Source organism: Sinocyclocheilus grahami, unplaced genomic scaffold (genome assembly GCF_001515645.1).
Source record: "Sinocyclocheilus grahami isolate Dianchi unplaced genomic scaffold, SAMN03320097.WGS_v1.1 scaffold320.1, whole genome shotgun sequence".
Taxonomy (NCBI): Eukaryota; Metazoa; Chordata; class Actinopteri; order Cypriniformes; family Cyprinidae; genus Sinocyclocheilus; species Sinocyclocheilus grahami.
In genome coordinates, this window is record NW_015505499.1 from 497,918 (window position 1) to 517,318 (window position 19,401).

The following is a 19,401-nucleotide window of genomic DNA, read 5'->3' on the forward strand; positions in this document are numbered from 1 at the left end:
TATATATATATATATATATATATATAATCAGTAGCAGTGTGAAATATAATTACAATTTAAAATAACTATCTTCTATTTGAATACATTATAAAACGTAATTAATTTCTTTGATGGCAAAGCTAAATTTTCAGTAACCGTTACTCCAGTCTTAAAGGGGTGGTTCACTGGGTTTTTTCTAGGCTTGATTGTGTTTATGGGGTGCAGTCTTACATGAGTTAATGCTTTGTTTTTTAAAAAACTAAATTTTTCACAATTTATTCCACACCGCTCTGTCCCTTCTCAGAGAAACGGGCTGATCTTTTCTTTCTTTTATGAAGCCCCTCCCTCAGAAATACGCGATGGGCTCTGATTGGTTAGCTAGCCCAGTGTGTTGTGACTGGCTAAACCGCCTCTAGTGCGCGTCAAAGTGTCCCGCCCCTCACCTCAGCAGCATGTGCTCTGGTTGTATTGTAAACAGCGGCGTCATTAATATCGCTTATCAGTTTGAGCCCGATTGAGAAGCAGAGGATATTAGTGAAGAGGACCGTGCAGAACCTGTGCAAGCACGGCTTTTAATGGTAGGCCTATGTTTTTTGTTTGTTGTTGTCTCTTTTAGATACGCTGTTATTTGTAAATGCTACTGTGTATGTTAGCTTTTAATATAGTTTTATCCTGATTAAAGCTTTAATACAGTACAGCAACTGCACGCATGTCCATGCTTAACGCTTCTCATAGCTATGTGAAAATAAGTGTATAAATGGAACAGAGCTGAGCTGATGATCTGAATGAGAGAGAGAGAGAGAGAGAGATGCAGAGCGTGTGCAGAGCAGGGGGAAGCGAGGAACAGTATTAAGAACCGCTGCTTTAGAACATTGATTTTGAAACTTGTGAATCCATTAGAATCGTTAGAAGACAGAATCGCGATTCTTAAATGAATAGATTTTTACGTGCACCTCTAGTTTTCTCTTCCTCTTCTCGAAAGCAGCGCAGCATGGCCTCACCCCCTTTGCTGCCTTTTCCCGAGGGCGGGGTTTATCTGGGTTTGTGATGTCACAAACCCGGGAAGTATCTCGTTGTAGTCCCTACCAGCTGTTTTAATAGGCATTAAACTGCCAGAATTTTAAAAGATGATATCGCCGTTTGCATTGAACTTTCAGCTTCGTAACTTTGCAGATATTGTTTATGCTTAAACAGCAACATTAGACACTAACTAACATTAAAAAAGTGAAATCGCAATGAACCACCCCTTTAAGAAAATCATTGCTTCTTCAGAAATCATTCTAATATGCTGTTTTTGCTACTTAATATTTTTTGTAGAAACTGTGACATTTTGTTCAGGATTCGGGATGAAAATGAAAATAATTTATTTGAAAAAGGTTTTTTTTTAGATTTAGATTTTTTTTTAGAACATTGTTAATTTTGATCAATGTAATGCATCCTTGTTGAATAAAAATATTAATTATTTCCCCTTTACTTACCCCAAAATTAATTGGTGTATCAAAGTTTTCCACAAAAATATTAAACAGCAAAAAACTTTTATCAACACTGATAATAACATATATTTATTGAGGACCAAATCAGCATTAGAATGATTTCTGAAGGATCATGTGACACTGAAGACTGGAGTAATGGCTGCTAAAATTCAGCTTTGCCATCACAGGAACAAATTACATTATAAATATTATACATTAAAAAAACCAAATTATTTTCAATTTTAATATTATTTTACAGTTTTACTGTTTTTATTTAATTTTTTTGTTAAATAAGTTTTAAGTTAGACATTTAAAAATGAAATTAAGAATTTATTAATAGTTAACAAACAAACAAACAAAATCAATCCATCATGCGATATTTTCAATTTGGTCTCAGACTTTTGGATACAGAATAATGTAGAATTCACTTTAACTACAAGAGTCTGAATCTTTGTAACTGTGTCTAAATATATAACAGCATCAAAGCATGCATGAGGCACATGTGTGGAATGTCTGTGACGTCACATGGTCTTTGTTGATGTCATACCGAAGTAGTTCACAAAAACCCCTCCCAGCATGGCTCCACAGCCTCTCCCCAGCCCCAGGTGCAGCCCCTGCAGGATCCCCTGAGCCGACGTGCGCAGAGCTGGAGGAACAGCAGCGCTCAAATACGAGATGCATGCCGCCCACACTGCTGCATGTGTCAAACCTGCACGACACATCAACATAAATAAACACTTGTGCATCTGCTTGAATGGATAAACATAGACTACTCATGTGTTCTTTGTAATACATATATGATATGACCACAACAATTAGACAACATTTGTGACCTTGGACCACAAAACCGGTCATAAGGGTCAATTTTTCGAAATTGAGATTTATACATGAAAGCTGAATAAATAAGCTTTCCATTGATGTATGGTTTGTTATGACAGGGCAAAATTTGGCCGATATACAACTATTTGAAAATCTGGAATCTGAGGGTGCAAAAAATAAATAAAAATTGGAGAAAATCGCCTTTAAAGTTGTCCAAATGAAGTTCTTAGCAATGCATATTACTAATCAAAAATTAAGTTTGAATATATTTACAGATGGAAATTTACAAAATATCTTCATGGAACATGATCTTTACTTAATATCTTAATGATTTTTGGCATAAAAGAAAAAACAATCATTTTGACCCATACAATGTATTTTTGGCTATTGCTACAAATATACCCCAGCGCCTTAAGACTGATTTTGTGCTCCAGGGTCACATTTGCAGCTGATAAACAAACAAATATGAATAAAATGTTGAAAAGCAGCTCTGTACAGATATTACATAATATGACTTCAGTCTGCTACATGGGATCATTAATGCAAAAACAAAATAGGAACAAACCCCCCCCCCCCCCCCCGCAAAATATTAATAATTAAAGCTGAGAGTCAGAAGTATAACATGTTATTTTAGCCTGTGTCATAATAGTAAAAGTGAAAATTCAATAAAAATACTTTATATATTAAATAACTATAGTAATGCCTGTTTTGTATAATTTAGTGCATTTAACTCACAAAGGAAAGGTACTTCATCTTATGTGATTATTTGATTATTAACTTATTACTTGAATAAATGTATCTTTTGGTTTGCCTATATAGCCTAATATAACATGAATATTCATTAAAAAAATAACTGTAAACAACTAAACTTCGCTCTATGTTGTGCCTAAAAACTTCCTTTAATATGTTTTTTGTTGTATTGGATTGATCTCACACTGTATTTTCATATTCCTCTGTTTCTTTAGAACTTATATAAATAAGCAGTCTTAAACACTGATATACACTACCAGTATTTGAACAGTAAGATTTTTAACGTTTTTTTTTAAATTAGTCTCTTCGGCTCACCAAGCCTGCATTAATTTGATCTAAAGTACAGCAAAAACTGTAACATTTTGAAATATGTTTTACTATTTAAAATAACTGTTTTCTATTTGAATACATTTTAAAATGTAATGTATTCCTGTGATTTCAAAGCTGAATTTTTAGCATCACTACTCTAGTCACATGATCCTTCAGATGATTTTCTGATTTTCAGCTAAACAAAAAAAATATTATTATTATTATTATTGTTATTGTTGAAAACAGCTGAGTAGTATTTTTTCAGGCTTCTTTGATGAATAGAAAGTTCAGAAGAACAGCATTTGTCTGAAATAGAAATCTTTTATAAACATTATATTATATAAACATTATAAATGGCATTATCATCCCTTTTGATCAATTTAAAGCATCCTTGCTAAATAAAAGTATTAATTTCTATAATTGCTTTACCAAAAAAATGAATGGTATAATGTTACAAAAGCTTTTTATATAAGATAAATGCTGATCTTTGGATCTCTCTATTCTTCAAAGAATCCTGAAAAAATGTACTCAACTGTTTTAAATATTGATGATAATAATAATAATAATAATAAAAATGTTTCTTGAGCAGCAAATCAGCATATTAGAATGATTTCTGAAAGATCATGTGACACTGAAGACTGGAGTAATGATGCTGAAAATTTAGCTTTGATCACAGGAATAAATTATATTTTAAAATATATTCAAATAGAAAGCAGTTATTTTAAATCATATAAATATTTCACAACATTACTGCTTTTGTTGTATTTTGGATCAAATAAATGCAGGCTTGGTGAGCAGAAGAAAATTATTTTAAAAAACATCAAAAACTTATGGCTGGTGGTTACAGCTAAAGCAGACAGGCATTACGCCCATGTGAGGTGAGAACAGGGTCATCCTGTACAGTGTCAATAGTCAACAGTCGCAATAGTGGCTGAAGCGGCTAAACAGGCTTCTAAACCTGCTTTAGAACCTTTCAAAGGTCTTGACATTTTAATAATTGTGCTTTACACAGAAACAACTGATGTTGAACAATGTAGTGACGTGACATGTGGCCAAGTATGGTGACCCATACTAGGAATTAGTGCTCTGCATTTATCCCATCCAAAGTGCACACACACACCGTGAACACACACCCGGAGCAGTGGGCAGCCCGGGGAGCAGTTGGGGGTACTGAAGTCGTGGTATTGAAGATGGGAGAGAGCGCTGTACATTCACTCCCTCCACCTACAATTCCTGCCGGTACGAGACTCGAACCTGCAACCTTTGGGTTACGAGTCCGACTCTCTAACCATTAGGCCACGACTTCCCCACAGTATTGTATTATTGTTTTCTCTGGCCGATGCCGATATTTAGAAATCAGGGCAGCCGATGGCAGAGCAATGACATCGTGGAGGCTACTGTCGGACCCACAGACACATTTCATGAGGAAAATTTAACGTGCACATTACAATCAGCCCAGAAGTTTAGTCTGAATTGTTTCTACTTTCACATGCAAATTACTTGTTGAATTTATGAATATGATAAGCACGGTCGGCATCAATTCTAGTAGGATAATCTGATAGCACACATACATCTTGGAGACGTCTGTTTGACATCTGCATTTACATCTGGAAGACGTATTTTTTACAGTGTTTGCTCATCTGCAATACGTCTATGGGATGCTTTCTATCAGATGTCAAATAGATGTCTATTAGATGTCTTTAAGATGTTTATGATTTAGAATGCATGTAAAACTGACATCTTACAGACGTCTGTCAGATGTTTATACACAGCAGATGCTATCCAGATCAAGTGATCTTTAACGGACATCTTGCAGACGTACGTGTGCTATCTTAAAACGTAGTCTCAGCCTCAGACGTCACACCCACGGACCGTTGGCTTCAGCCGTCAGTTAAGAGTGTCAATCAAGGCATTGGAGAATATGGTGAGCATAAATGTAAAGAAACAAAGTTTCTTGTCAGATTTTCCTAACAAGAAAGCAACCATATTTAAAAAAAAAAAAAACCCCGCAACCCGACCCGGGATTTTTTCACGCAACTTTACACAAAAAGAAGCCCAAAGTTGCGTATAATAAGCGGATTTGGCAACTGTGGAGCTGCGCCATCTCACACAGCCAGAGGGAGAGGGATTCTCCGGTACAGCTGCCCACAGATGCGCCTGCCTATAAATTTGCAGCACAATTGGCTGATGCCGATTAATTAAAAAAATGCCAAAAATCGGCCCGATTAATCGGCCAGCCGATCAATCGGTCGACCTCTAATGTATTGTGCCTAAGTATCAGTAACGCATGTCTTTTAGCTTTGAAATAAAAACAGCACTGCTTAAACCTGTCTGTTTATTTCTTAACTGTAACTGTGTGATTGCAACAGCGTATCTGATGTGAAATAAGCAGTCAGATATACTTCAAAAACAGCTAAATCACCCCGCAACCCGACCCGGGATTTTTTCACGCAACTTTACACAAAAAGAAGCCCAAAGTTGCGTATAATAAGCGGATTTGGCAACTGTGGAGCTGCGCCATCTCACACAGCCAGAGGGAGAGGGATTCTCCGGTACAGCTGCCCACAGATGCGCCTGCCTATAAATTTGCAGCACAATTGGCTGATGCCGATTAATTAAAAAAATGCCAAAAATCGGCCCGATTAATCGGCCAGCCGATCAATCGGTCGACCTCTAATGTATTGTGCCTAAGTATCAGTAACGCATGTCTTTTAGCTTTGAAATAAAAACAGCACTGCTTAAACCTGTCTGTTTATTTCTTAACTGTAACTGTGTGATTGCAACAGCGTATCTGATGTGAAATAAGCAGTCAGATATACTTCAAAAACAGCTAAATCATGTCCTTAGATGATCTTGACGTTAGCTGTGGTCACTCAAGAACACAGCCTACCAATCCAAACTCCACTTCCTGTTTGATAAGGCCCATCGAGCAACACAAAAACCCCTGATTTCTCACCTTGAAGTACTTCCATGGGTAAAACTATCCATGCATTCTCTAGGTAGGAGATGTACAGATAGCGTGCGGTGTTACAGGCCAGTCCGATATAAAGGACTCTAAAAAAAAGAACACAATCATGTAATACTTGAATGTCATATTTCATTCATGCACGTGAAACAATGATTTTCTGTACAATGAAAATGCCACACTGGGTGTAGCTAAACCTGTTTGGTTTATAAGGCCTATTGTAGTTAAGGCTGGGAGTTGCATTTGCTGGTGATGTCAGTCTCTATTCTGACGCCCAAATGAATGACTCACTCTGTCTAATGTTCGGGCTGTGAGTGTGACCGCACAAGATCTCGCCAGTGCTTATCTACAAACACTGAACGTTAATGTCATTAATGCCAGTTTAATTTGAATGTTTTTTTCTGGAAAACCAGTCTAATGAGAGCGCTGGTGCTTTAAAATGAAGCGTCTCATTTCTCTGCTACTGGCATCACTAAGCATAAATTATAGTCTGCATATATTTTCTAAATGCATGTTAGTGTTGTTATTGTGAACAATTCATCTATTTAATTCATTCATATTAATGTTTTTAACTAGCAATTTTTAATTAAAACATCATAACACAGGTGACATCTCCGAACATTCAGTTTGCTTAAACCACACCCTTTTTTATGATCACCTGCAAGCTCAGATTGATAAAAATATTGAAAAAAAGTCCCTGTCCTACATTTTTTTTCTTTTCCAATAATCCTTTTAACTGGGATTTACGTCAAATTACAGAAGAAAGGTCTGTTGCTACTTCCGTTTCAACGCAACTTTAAATAGAATAATGATTTCCAAAGAGGTTTCCTAAACACTCTCTCTGTCTGCCATTGGTTGAACAAATACATAGCCCCACCCCAAACTCACACCATTGGTTGAGTCAGTGTTGCTGTTGTCGGACTTGTCAGGAAGCTTGACAGACCAATGTTTTGCGCCACAGTGTTTACACATTTTGAGGGAATCAACTCACTTACAGTTGTGCTGAATTTACTACTAAATTATATTAAATGAACTATAAAAAAGTGAAAAGCTAGCAAATAGTTTTAGAATTATAACCAACAATCTGTGTAACTGGAATGAACATCAAAACACAGAAGAAAAGATCTAGCGCTACTTCCGTTTCATCAAAACATTAAAGGGGTCATATGATGCTTTTTTAAAGATCATTATTTTGTGTATCTGGTGTAACAGAATATGTTGACATGCTTTAATGTTAAAAAAACACATTATTTTTCAAATACTGTACATTATTGTAGGTCCTCTATGCCCCGCCTCTCTCAAACGCTTTGTTTTCTACAAAGTCCCTCCTTCCAACAAGTGCAGTCTGCTCTGATTGGCCAGCTGACCCAGTGCATTGTGATTGGCTGAACACCGCAAGCACTCGTCGGAAATGTAACGCCCCTTACCATAATCGCGAGCTTCATCTTTCAAAATAAATGTAAAGACCAAGCCACGGTTAAGACAGTTCACTCCACTATGATGTGACCCAGTCTCTCTCTCTCTCTCGCTCTCTCTCTCTCTCACACACACACACACACACGATATGTGGGGGCATGTTAGAACAAGCCTTTTAGGGGGGTGTGGCAGAGTCTTAACTTTGATAAAGAATATCTCTTTGGTTTTGAGACTTTAGTCTTTGCAACTTCAGGGCTCTTATCTATGCACAATCAACTTGTAACACTCCAAAGAGAAAGGAAAGCTTGAAATCGCATCATATGACCCCTTTAATTAAAATAACGATTGTTTCCAAATATGTTTCCTAAACAATCTCCCTGTCCACCATTGCGTAAACAAACACATAGCCACACCCCAATCTCATGCCATTGGTTAACATCGGACTGGTCAGGAAGCTCAAACAGAGCAATGTTTTGCTCCACAGTGTTTACATATTTTGGGGGAATCAAACTACTAATGGCTTACTTATAGTTGTGTGCATTTTAAGCATACTAACACCAAAAAGACTACACAAAAACCTTTAAACAGGAGCTTTTAAACTGCTTTCTCCATGCAACTACATGCAAGCTCTGGGAGATAGCCATGCAAATGTTGACTCTACAAACTACAGAGAACATTTCACTGTACACTATTTTGGCTCCACCACACCCTTTGCCTTTAGAAAGCTTTAGAATTGATCCACAAAAGAAGCAAGCTCAGTGGATCAATGCTGGAAAGCCTCGACAATGTGTGATGGGGCTAATGGCAGGATAAAGTTACAGGCCTCTCCACAGTCATGACTGAAAATAGGCCACTTAACAAAGACTACAGAGACAAAACTGAAGGTATATCACATGGATGAACAAAACATCTTCGTCTCCATAAGAAGATTCTATAAATGATTTTCAAAATGTAGAATACAATAATTTATTAATAATTTATATTTTAAATAATTTATATCAAATTGTTTTATACTTATATAAAATATAATATATAAAATGTTATACAATAAATGTTACTATAAAATTACATCTATGAGATATAAAGTCACGCTGTGAAATTTGAAGTAAAAATTGTGAGATAAGTCACATTATGAAATATAAGGAAACAATTGTGATATATAAAATCACACTGTGAGATAAAGTCACACAGTGTGAGATATTAAATCACATTGAGATAAAAAAGTTACACAGTGAGAAATCACAATTGTGAGATATAGTCTCTTTGTGAGATATTTAGTCATAGCAGAAGCAGTTCGGCAAGTTTCACCACCTCAAATCCATTAGATTTGATGACTTTTTTATTTAACAAAAATCAAGTTGTAATATTCTAAATTTAAATGCTCAGTGTGGTAAGCCAGAAAGTATATTTTGTATAGAGCTGCAGTTCTGTTACGCAGCAGAATTACAATGCCTGCAGATCCAGTTTGCTGCCAACTAATCAGCTTTTCACAAAACAGCATCTGTCGACAAACATAACAGTTTCAGTGGTCACTGTATGTATCCCAAAACATCTGCTAAATGCTACCAGTTAACATAATTAAAAATGCAAAGACTGAGCCACCAGTACAACTTGAGCTATCTTAAAGGGGTCCTATTATGCTTTTTGACTCTTTCAACTTTAGTCTGTAATGTTGCTGTTTGAGCATAAAAAAGATCTGCAAAGTTACAAGCTCAAAGTCCACTTCAAAAGGAGATATTTTATTTAACTTTTCAAAAACTACAACGAACGACTCGTTTGGACTACAACGCATATTTTCCGGGATTTGTGATATCACAAATACCGACGAATGGGACGAGACCTGGTTGAGCTGCACTAGAGAAGGCAACGAGTGTTATCACTATGTCAGAGACAAGCTAGCTTTCCCAAGGCAGACAAACTTAGAGTGATTACAATCATCCGGGTTTAAATCACACTCAAATTTATTTGATTTTGACGCAATATTTACACTGAAGCTTGCAGGTGGCTATGGTAAGGGGCATGACATTTCCCAACCAGGTGCCGAGTGCTGCCAATCACAACACACACTGGCCCAGCTAACCAATCACAGCACATTTCGTATTTCAAAAGGCGGGCCTTCATTTGATACAGGAACTATTCGAGCCTTTCATGCCAGACTGGGGAGAGAGAGGTGTTGTAATCATGTAAAATATGTGAAAAATAATGTGTTTTTCGAACAACCTAGTATGAGAGCCTAGTACACCCCAAAACAAAATCAAGACTTTGTAAAAGAGCATAATAGGACCCCTTTAAGGTGATTCATCTTGTTCACTCAGATGAGCCGGTGCTCTGGGAAATACCACACACTTGAGAAATACCACAAAGCAGATTGAGGATGTGAGCAAACCTTTCCATGTGCCTGTTTACCAGTGCCCACATACACATGGTAAACATCCTGGAAAAGGGTGGCCTGCATCTTGGTTGTTCATTGTGTGCCCAGGCTAGGCAGTGCCCGTTTAGAGCTTAGCCAAAGTCAACAATACTTAATGAGACACATTAAACAACCTTAGGACTTTCTGAGTGAGCCTAATGTACACCACTATGCCAAAAATATGCCAGTCTATACGTGTTAACACAGACATGGCACAAGAAATAAGTGCATTTACATCACTTTTGACCGGATGCTCTTGGTCGTATTCTCATAAAATATTGAGCAACCAGGATATGGTAACGATTACATGAAGGCGGTGCTTGGGCACAGGTCCAAAATACATAAAGTACCATACTAAAATAAAATGGTTGGCTCCGCCCATACAAAGATTTGCTCAACACTAAACCCTGAGCATATATGAGTGTTTAGCTTTTGTGAACATCAGAGGCCACCTGTCTATGATATATCAAATGCATAGTAGATTGTTCAACTGAATATCAATACATCAGTAAATCTAGTAAAACCCAAGCAATCTTTTAAAGCAATCGGAATGTATTGACAACATCAGGAAAAATATACCTTTCCATGCACTTTAAACTAAACTTAAAATTCTAAAAATAAAAGCTAATTTAAAATTTTAATAAATACTACAAATATAAATAACCCTATTATTTATATAACAATATACTAAAAAATACTGCTTCCGAAGATGTTTTCTTCATGGCTGTGGCTACCAATAGATTTTTAATAGAATTAATATATATTAATATATTTTCTGGTAAAACTGCAACCAAGCAGTTCATTCATCCTGCCCAATGTTTGGACAACAAGTAAAATACTTAATTGAGCTATGTTTTGATTGGGTACAGTTTAAAGAAACAACTACTGTATAACTGGCAACATAGAAGGGTGTTCACAATGACAGTGGAATCTTCATAGGCGTCTTATGGGCTCACACAGGATGAATTCTTAAGAACAACTTAAAAACATGGGCCTAAAGTAAGCAAGACATGATGCACCAGCTAAAGACATCATCTAATGCATGTTTACGTAGAAAAATAATTGAAAGCAGCAGAATAGAACACAAAAATGCTTTCTGTGTGAACTGGCTCTCACTTGACCTTAGTATCCAACTCTATCAAGGGGCAGAACATGATCTGCACTTCCATTAGTCGCCGCTGCTCATTTGCATAAAAGTTGAAGTGTGATTTATTGTCTATTCTCACTGAAACTGACTGACTCTTGGTTTCTACAAATTGCTTTCAGTGTGAATGTCCCAAATAACAGGAGAAGCCTCGGCCAACCACTTGCATTGGAAGTGGACTAAACAGACATACAAGCGGTAAGTGGTTATCCTACTTTGTTAGCACATGCAAACCTGCCTTTAAACAAATCAAATATGATTTCTAAATGCGAGTTATGTCATTAAATTAATATTCATAATCCAAGCCCCTACTTTCCAAATAGAAAAACCTTCAATACAAGTGCAGTTTAGTATAAAATATGCCATATATTTCACATAATTAGGTTCCCACCTGATGTGTCCAACAAGCTCAATGAGTTTGTGGCTGATGAAATAAGCGGCCAGCTCAGACACGTGACTGAGCACCGAGCAGATGCCAAAGAGAGTGGTGGTGCCCTTCAGGTCCTCCAGATGCCAATAGAGGAAGGTGAACACGAAACCGTAACCAAACCCCATGAACCAGGCCACAAAGAGAACCGTACCATACTGGATGCCACAAATGGTCCGGAAGAGATCTTTGAAGGGAAAAGGTTGCGGGTTGCTTTCTGGGCAAATAGGTGCATCATCTGGGCTGGACTCTGGAGACGAGACTTCCTGAACGACTTGAGGTATTTCCACATCCTCCTTCTTGTCCTCTTCCTCATCTGACTGATAAACCCTGTTGTCAAAGTGGAACTGCGTCGCCACTATCAGCGCTGACATCATCAGGACTCCAAAAACGATGAACGCAATTTGGTAGTTCTTGTAGATGGGCAGGTCACAACCCGAGCCCTGGATGAAGATAGTGATGTGCGTGTGGTCGATCCAAATGCCCACTGACAGCATAGCGATACCCCATCCCAGAGATCCCCACATTCTCTGGAGCCCATAACGATCTCGGTGTGGTCCCAAGTACTGAAGAGTGACGGTGTCCACAATGGTCACAGCCGGGGCGCTGAAGAACTCACCAATGATAATGACCAAGAGGATCAAGAGAAATATCGTATCTACTTGTTCCTTATTAAAGACTATGACATTCTTGAGTTTGGCAGTGGTAGCTTGTGTTTCAATTGTCGAGGTAGATTTTGACGTTACTGTCGAGGTACGGGGCGACGCTGTTGATGAGTTAGACAGCATAGTAATGCCGACAGGATTCTCTGTGGACTTTCCAGAGGGAGTGCTTGTGGTATTCACACTTGCACTTCGAATGTATCTAGAGTGAGGTTCATAAGCTGCTAATATTGGCTGAGAAAGCTGAGGAGCAGAGTACACATCCTCAATCAAGTATCTTCTTTGTCTGGTATGGTTACTAGTTTGCGTATAGTTTGTAAAATTGCTTGGTGTCACAACAGTAGGGTCCTTACTGACACAGGTCATAGCTGCTGGCTTGACAAAGCCGATACCGCAGTTAAAGACCACCCAGCAGAGTACAGAAAACAGCAACACCACCTTCCCTTTCTTGTAGCGGTCCGCCACTACTCCCCAGAAAGGCGCACTGCAGAACTCTATAAAATAACGGATCCCAACTAGCAGGCCACTTTGGCTGGCTGTCATTCCCAGCTGCTTGTAGTACACAGCAAGCAGGGGGTGTAAAGAGCCATATGCGGAGTAAAAGAAGAAGTAGAAGACCTTGGATATCAAGAGATGATTGTCTAATCGCACACAGCACCTCTCTGTGCAGTCCATATTCTGAGAGGGCTGAGAAGGGTGTGTGTCAGTGGGGGCAGGCGGTGCTGTTTGACCGGATGGTGTAGTGTTTGCCACCTGCCCCAGGGACAGAGTGTTAAATGGTTCAGACAGAACATATTTCCTTTTCTGGTCCTCCTCATCATCCGTTAGGATGGCCACCCGATCACTCGCCATTTCTGTGAGGTAGACATAAATATATGTTAAGGACATTGGATAATGTCTTCACATTGTAGCTTTAACTAGCAATTTTCAAATGTTGGGGTATAACCATTTGGTTAAGATTTGGCTGTTTTTTGTGACCAATAAGTTGGTAAATCCCATAACATTACCTTGAAGAACCAAAAAAAAACATATTTTCCATTGACTGACACTGAGAATTCTGGTTCTTTTTTTTTTTTTTGCTAGCAACAAATTCATTGAAAATATTTCCCAGTTTTACAGTACATACTTTGAAGTTTTATGAGATATTTTTTTCCCTTGTCTGCTGTCTTTCACATCATATTACGTGACCTTGAAGAGGTTGAGACATTCTTGCTCAGCCAATCAGCATTGTCACGATGTCATGTTCCTGCACCTCTGATTAGGTACCTTGCATTTATGGGTCAGATGATTGGCTCAAAAAAATTATAAATAAATAAAAATAACCCAAAACAACAACAAATAATCCTATGCAAAGTGTCCATGAACAAAGATAGCTTGATTTATAAACACATACTTATGGGCTCATAATGTTCATAATGCAATGCTCATTGAGCATAATAGGCCATTATCTAAAATTATCTAATTATCTATTATAAAAATAAAAACGGTAGAAAAATAAACTTCCAGTATGTTTTCTTTGTGATGTCAAAACCTGTAAATCATACTATACTATTTTAAGTATGTGTTAAAATGGTCTATTTTTCTATTCACCCATGCTAATAATTTGCATATCATTGTCTATATAGTTCATAAGAATACTGATACATTTCAGTGTTTAATATTAAGTACATAATTGCTTACTTTTGTGCATTAAACAGTTCTGATACAGTCACTCCAATGTCCAATGAAGCAAAACAGTTCACTTTTTAATTTCAAGTTAGACTAATGGATTTTTTTTTTTTTTTACCTGATTCTAAATCTAAGTTTACATAAGAATGCAACACACCTTTAGTCAACAAACAGATTGACCTTAAACAAAATCAATTCAGTAACTGCCCTTGACTCACAATAATAAAGAATAAATATAATTACAACATCAAGTTAATATAATGTTGAATATCAGCTAGTATTAGTAAAAACGACATTCTTAGGAATACAGTTAAGAGGTGGAGATTTTGGGCTGTGGAATGAAATGAAGTACAGTCAACATTCAAAACGGTAACATCTTAACAATAAACTTCACAGGGTGTAGTCCCTTCTGAAAATGAGTAACACACAGCCTAGCCTGTATTAACAGTGCATATTGCACAAACACAATGCCTACCTGTAGTTACAAACACTACTGATCATCCATTATTTTTCTTGTACAATGTTTCAGTATAAAACAGCAGCGGTGTGGCTCACTTACCCGGTTGTTGTGTGGAAGTTTATGTTATTTCACCGTCTGGCGTTGGAGGACGATCCCTTCAACAGACTGCTCTCTCCGTCCAGTCATCATTTTATCACCATCCTGGATTTGTGCTCACTTTCTATGAGCAATCCTCAAACAGCGATGTAGAGCAAAGGAGCAGGTTTATTGTACGGCTGTTTACATCCAAGTCGATCTGTCACCTGCCTGCGATGTGCGCAGCGGCAGTGTGTTTGTGGCACTGCCTTCATTTCCACTGATGTCTTTAGCAACTGTGACACCCTATTTCGTTCTTCAGTTCCTGAAATGGTGTTTTAAATGGAAAGTTTTCCGTGTAGTATTTGCCCAAGGGCAGATGCCATGTCTAAGATCAGTCAAATGTTGATGATGTTTAGGATTTTTAATTCATTAAAATAGGCTGCAGTATATTTTAACATAGTTTATATTAACTTCTAGGTGGAGTAAAATACTTCTGTATGAACCACTTATTTTAATATTTGATTTCTATTTTTAATATATTTTTTTCTGGTTAGAAATTAAAGCAAACCCATTTATTTTGACCAGCTCTAGAGATTGTGATAAAACAGAGACATCTACTGGCGCTCGATAAAGTTCAAATGAAATGAAAAACTGACCATGACCTGACATACTTACAAAAAGCAGCTAGTTATTTTAATACATAATATCTAAATATTAATCTAACCCGTCTCGTATGTTCTGCCACAAAACACTGTCAATCAGAATGACTGACAGCATCAAACTTGAACGTATACATTTAGGCTACATTAAATATAAGCATTACAATACAATACAGTATACATACAAGCTATTAACAGCAGCTTTAATTAAATATTCCGCTACAAAAAAAAAAGAAGAGCCTAAGTTCTAGGACACAAATCTGTGAGTCATTTTGTTATCTGTTCATTTTCATGAACCGCCCGATTTAATGAATTGATTCTCTAGAATGAATCGTAGTTCTCAGCGATACATGAAAAAGAGAACCGAGTACGAGGAACCGATTCACCAAGAGATGAATTTCCAACGCAACATATGAGAGCGAAGACCGAACAGAACGAATCGATTCGCCAGAATGAACGTCTGATCGACGTCAAAGGCCTTGCGTCCTATCAAACGAACGCAATTTGGCGCAAATTAAATTCACCTTAGAAGCTAAAGAAGAAGTCAGTTAGGCTGACACTAACATGGAAAGCAAATGTGATATTTCTTCATCCTCGAAAACGTTCAACAAAACTTAACAAGGTAAAAAAAATCGTATCTAGACCACTAGCAACTACGCGTTGCTAACCTGTAACCTAACTCTCAAATAACGCCACAATGAAAAGAGTAAGTTAAAAGTAAGTTAACCGAATAAGGTATTTTACCTTTAACATACGTTTAGGTTAAAAATGGCACAGATAAAATGGTCTGATATGTTTAAATGTAAATTAGCTAATGTACATAATTTGCATGAATGCACAAAACTATAGTCAAAAAATAAAATGTATTCCCGTCATACAAGCTGGATGAAAGTTACAGGCTATTAATTGAAAATGTAATATTTAATAGCTTTGAACTAGCCTATGTAATATTTATTTAAACAGTGTACTAGCATTTTTAAACATGCAACATTGTGCAGTTTACCTTATTCAGTATGATGCTTACTGAAGAATCTGTGAATGGCTTTTTATAAGCCAGGGTTTAGATGTGCATCTCATAGTAATCTTTACACAGCTACACACACACTGGCACTTATGCGTATGGTTACAGTACTGTGTGTGCGCCTGTATGAGACAAGAAGTCTTTCTAGTCGAAAGGGCATTTTACATTCATCATGTGCTCAACATGAAGTGCTGTTTTGCTTTGAAAACACTTTCAAGGTATAAACCTGCACTCTCCTAAATGGCCTTGATGGTGATACTGTATGCATACCATCTAATATGAGTAATGCAGGGCTTACATAGACAATAAGGCTAATGCAACCAAAAAGAAAAGCAGTCACAAGCCATGCACTCAGATTACAGGTGCATCTCAATAAATTAGAATGTCGTGGAAAAGTTCATTTATTTCAGTAATTCAACTCAAATTGTGAAACTCGTGTATTAAATAAATTCAGTGCACACAGACTGAAGTAGTTTATGTCTTTGGTTCTTTTAATTGTGATGATTTTGGCTCACATTTAACAAAAGCCCACCAATTCACTATCTCAACAAATTAGAATACTTCATAAGACCAATAAAAAAAACATTTTTAGTGAATCGTTGGCCTTCTGTTCATTTACTGTACATGTACTCAATACTGTTGTAAAACCAAATAAATAGTTGCCTTTGATAATGAATGCTGATTTTATCTTACAAATTGGTGTATTGATTAAATGTGTCAAAGCCAAGCTTCTCTAGTTTGAGTCTTAACTGGTGTTACGGTTTTATCTGAATTAGAGTCGCATAAGTTTTTACTGGAAGTTGACTTTATTGTGCATGTGATAAAAATCCAAATATTTTGGGAGAAAAACTTTGACTTGCTAGCACTATATATTAGCTGTTGATTAACTTCAAATAGTTTTTATTGTTCTGATGTAAAGGTCAAAAATACTATCCAATTTCATAATTACCACTAATAAATATGCTAGATTATGGGAATGTTTCTGTATGTTTCTGTACACTGATCTGTCAAAATGTCTCTATTTTTGTATTCTGCAGAAAAATGAAAGTCGTACAGCTTGGGAACAAAACGAGGGTGAGTAAATGATGAAAGAATTCTTATTTTTGGGTTAACTTTCCCTTTAAATGTGAAATAATTGTTTGGAATCTTCTAAGGCTTTTTAACTCCCCCTAAATCATATATAAACATGTTAAAATGAGTGATTACTCGTTTTTAAAAATCATTTTATAGAGACTAAGTGTCTAGATGATGAAGTATTTTAGAGCTGTAAATAACTACAAGATTTATATACACTATAACTCATATTGTGAGTATCATATTTTCAGTGCATTTGAGATTTATCTGTAAAATGTTAAAGAATGGCTTATATTTTGCTATTTTTTGTTATATATTTTTGTTTTTTTTTATATTTTCTGTTTTAGTTTGAAAGTTTTAGTAGTTTTGTTGTGTGTTATTGTAATGTTTATAATTATTTATGTCTATAAAGGTTTTATTTTTTCAGTTTTAATTATTTTGGAACATCAAGGTCAACTAAATTAAAATGAAAAATAAAATGTTGAAATAAAAAGATTTTCTATATTATATTTGATTTGGTTATAGTTTATTTTATTTTATTTCAAGCAACAGATTTATTTATTTATTAAGGTTTTATTTTAAGTTAACTATAATAACCATGAAATCTTGAATCCTGATACTGCTGTCCAGTGTCCATATTATCACATCACACATTTTAGGGAACTTTTGAATTCTTCCACCAAAAATTAAGTTGACTTATATTTGGTCATTGTTAGTCTTGTTTTGGGAATCGATTAATCTAACTGCTGATTTATTCGAGCTAAATATGAGAAATGTGATCTTCTCCAGTGGGCAGCTTCTATCCTTAGTGACATCACTGAGGAAACACCCTAATTATGAGGGTATATTTTCAACCAGCAGGGGGTGATGTTTTACACTCACACCAGACGCTCCACTCATCACGGCATCACAGCGCTCTCCTTCCAGTTTTAAGTGAGACTCGACCACACGTAAGTGTTACTCTTCTATTCATTGTTGTCCATTAACGTCATCATTCTTGTCACCAGTGTCACTATGCCTGCCATTCATCCACGCCTTTTCCAGTCATTCCAGCCCCTAAAACAGTGTCCAGCTGAAACATCTGCTATCTCCCCTATTGTGTTAGAATAGTAAAGTGTTGTATCTGCCTCCCCTGTTCCCTCCCACTCACTCAGAGACCTGTGCACCATCCACACATTTGCTCTCAATTCAGCAATCCAGAGCACGATGCTGTTTCTATGACAACTGGGTCCTGCAGGACAAACTGCAGAGAGGATTTTCCTTTCAAAGGGGGTTCCAAGGAGAAGGCACATGCTTAGCATGAAATCCAGCCCTCTGAAATCTTTTACTTGTTTCCGATCTCATTTTAAAGTAGGGGAAATGAACATCAGTCATCTGTTGAACGTACTAGAGGGTTGGCGGTTTGTGAACACTCTGCTGGTGTTAAATGTATCTGAGGTAAAACATTCACAAAGCTGTGAAAACTGTCATATTGTACATTTTATACAAATCTGTATAAATAGCCCTGATACATACATTATATTGTATCATTGAATACAATATTATTTTGAGTTATGTACTTGATGTTTACTGTACACATTTAATTAATTAGTGATAGAATAATATATCATCCATGCTGATTGATCAGTCAAGTGTTTGAACTTTTTGAATTAATTGCATAGGCAGCTAACTGCTGCTGAATGAACAAAATCCAATTAATATAAAACATCTATTTCTCTCTCTCTATATATATATTTATATATATATATAACAAAAACCTACAGGTAGCATTGTCTGTGAATAGTGGACATTTTTTATGTTTTCAATTTAGTGAATTTAAAATAAATAAATATGTGAAATGAGTTTGTTAAATATATATATTTTATTATTAATTCACATTATTATTAATTAGCTACTTATTTAAACACATGGAACAATGCTGAAATTTGATATATGAATGATTTATGATTTATATTTGAATAAATGAGTGTTTAACACCAGCAATTGTGTACATCTTATTTGCTGTTATAAAATAGTCATTTATAAAGTTTTTATTTGTGTGTGTATGTATATATATATATATATATATGAAGAGTTTATTTGCAAAAA

At 36.3% G+C, this 19,401-nt stretch overlaps 1 protein-coding gene across 3 annotated transcripts in view; it reads right to left on the minus strand.

Annotated features, from left to right (window-relative positions):
- The window catches only part of mfsd6b (major facilitator superfamily domain containing 6b), a 17,861-nt gene extending 3,051 nt beyond the window's left edge, over positions 1 to 14,810 (minus strand). For all 3 annotated transcript variants that reach the window (XM_016294566.1, XM_016294568.1, XM_016294567.1), the window contains exons 1-4: positions 14,581 to 14,810; positions 11,656 to 13,207; positions 6,286 to 6,383; positions 1,999 to 2,160 (exon numbers count right to left, since the gene is read on the minus strand). In XM_016294566.1, the coding sequence (XP_016150052.1) occupies positions 1,999 to 2,160; positions 6,286 to 6,383; positions 11,656 to 13,205 (1,810 nt within the window). In that variant the 5' untranslated portion in view covers positions 13,206 to 13,207; positions 14,581 to 14,810. The remainder of the gene's footprint in view (positions 1 to 1,998; positions 2,161 to 6,285; positions 6,384 to 11,655; positions 13,208 to 14,580) is intronic.
- Between the last annotated feature and the right edge of the window lie 4,591 nt (positions 14,811 to 19,401).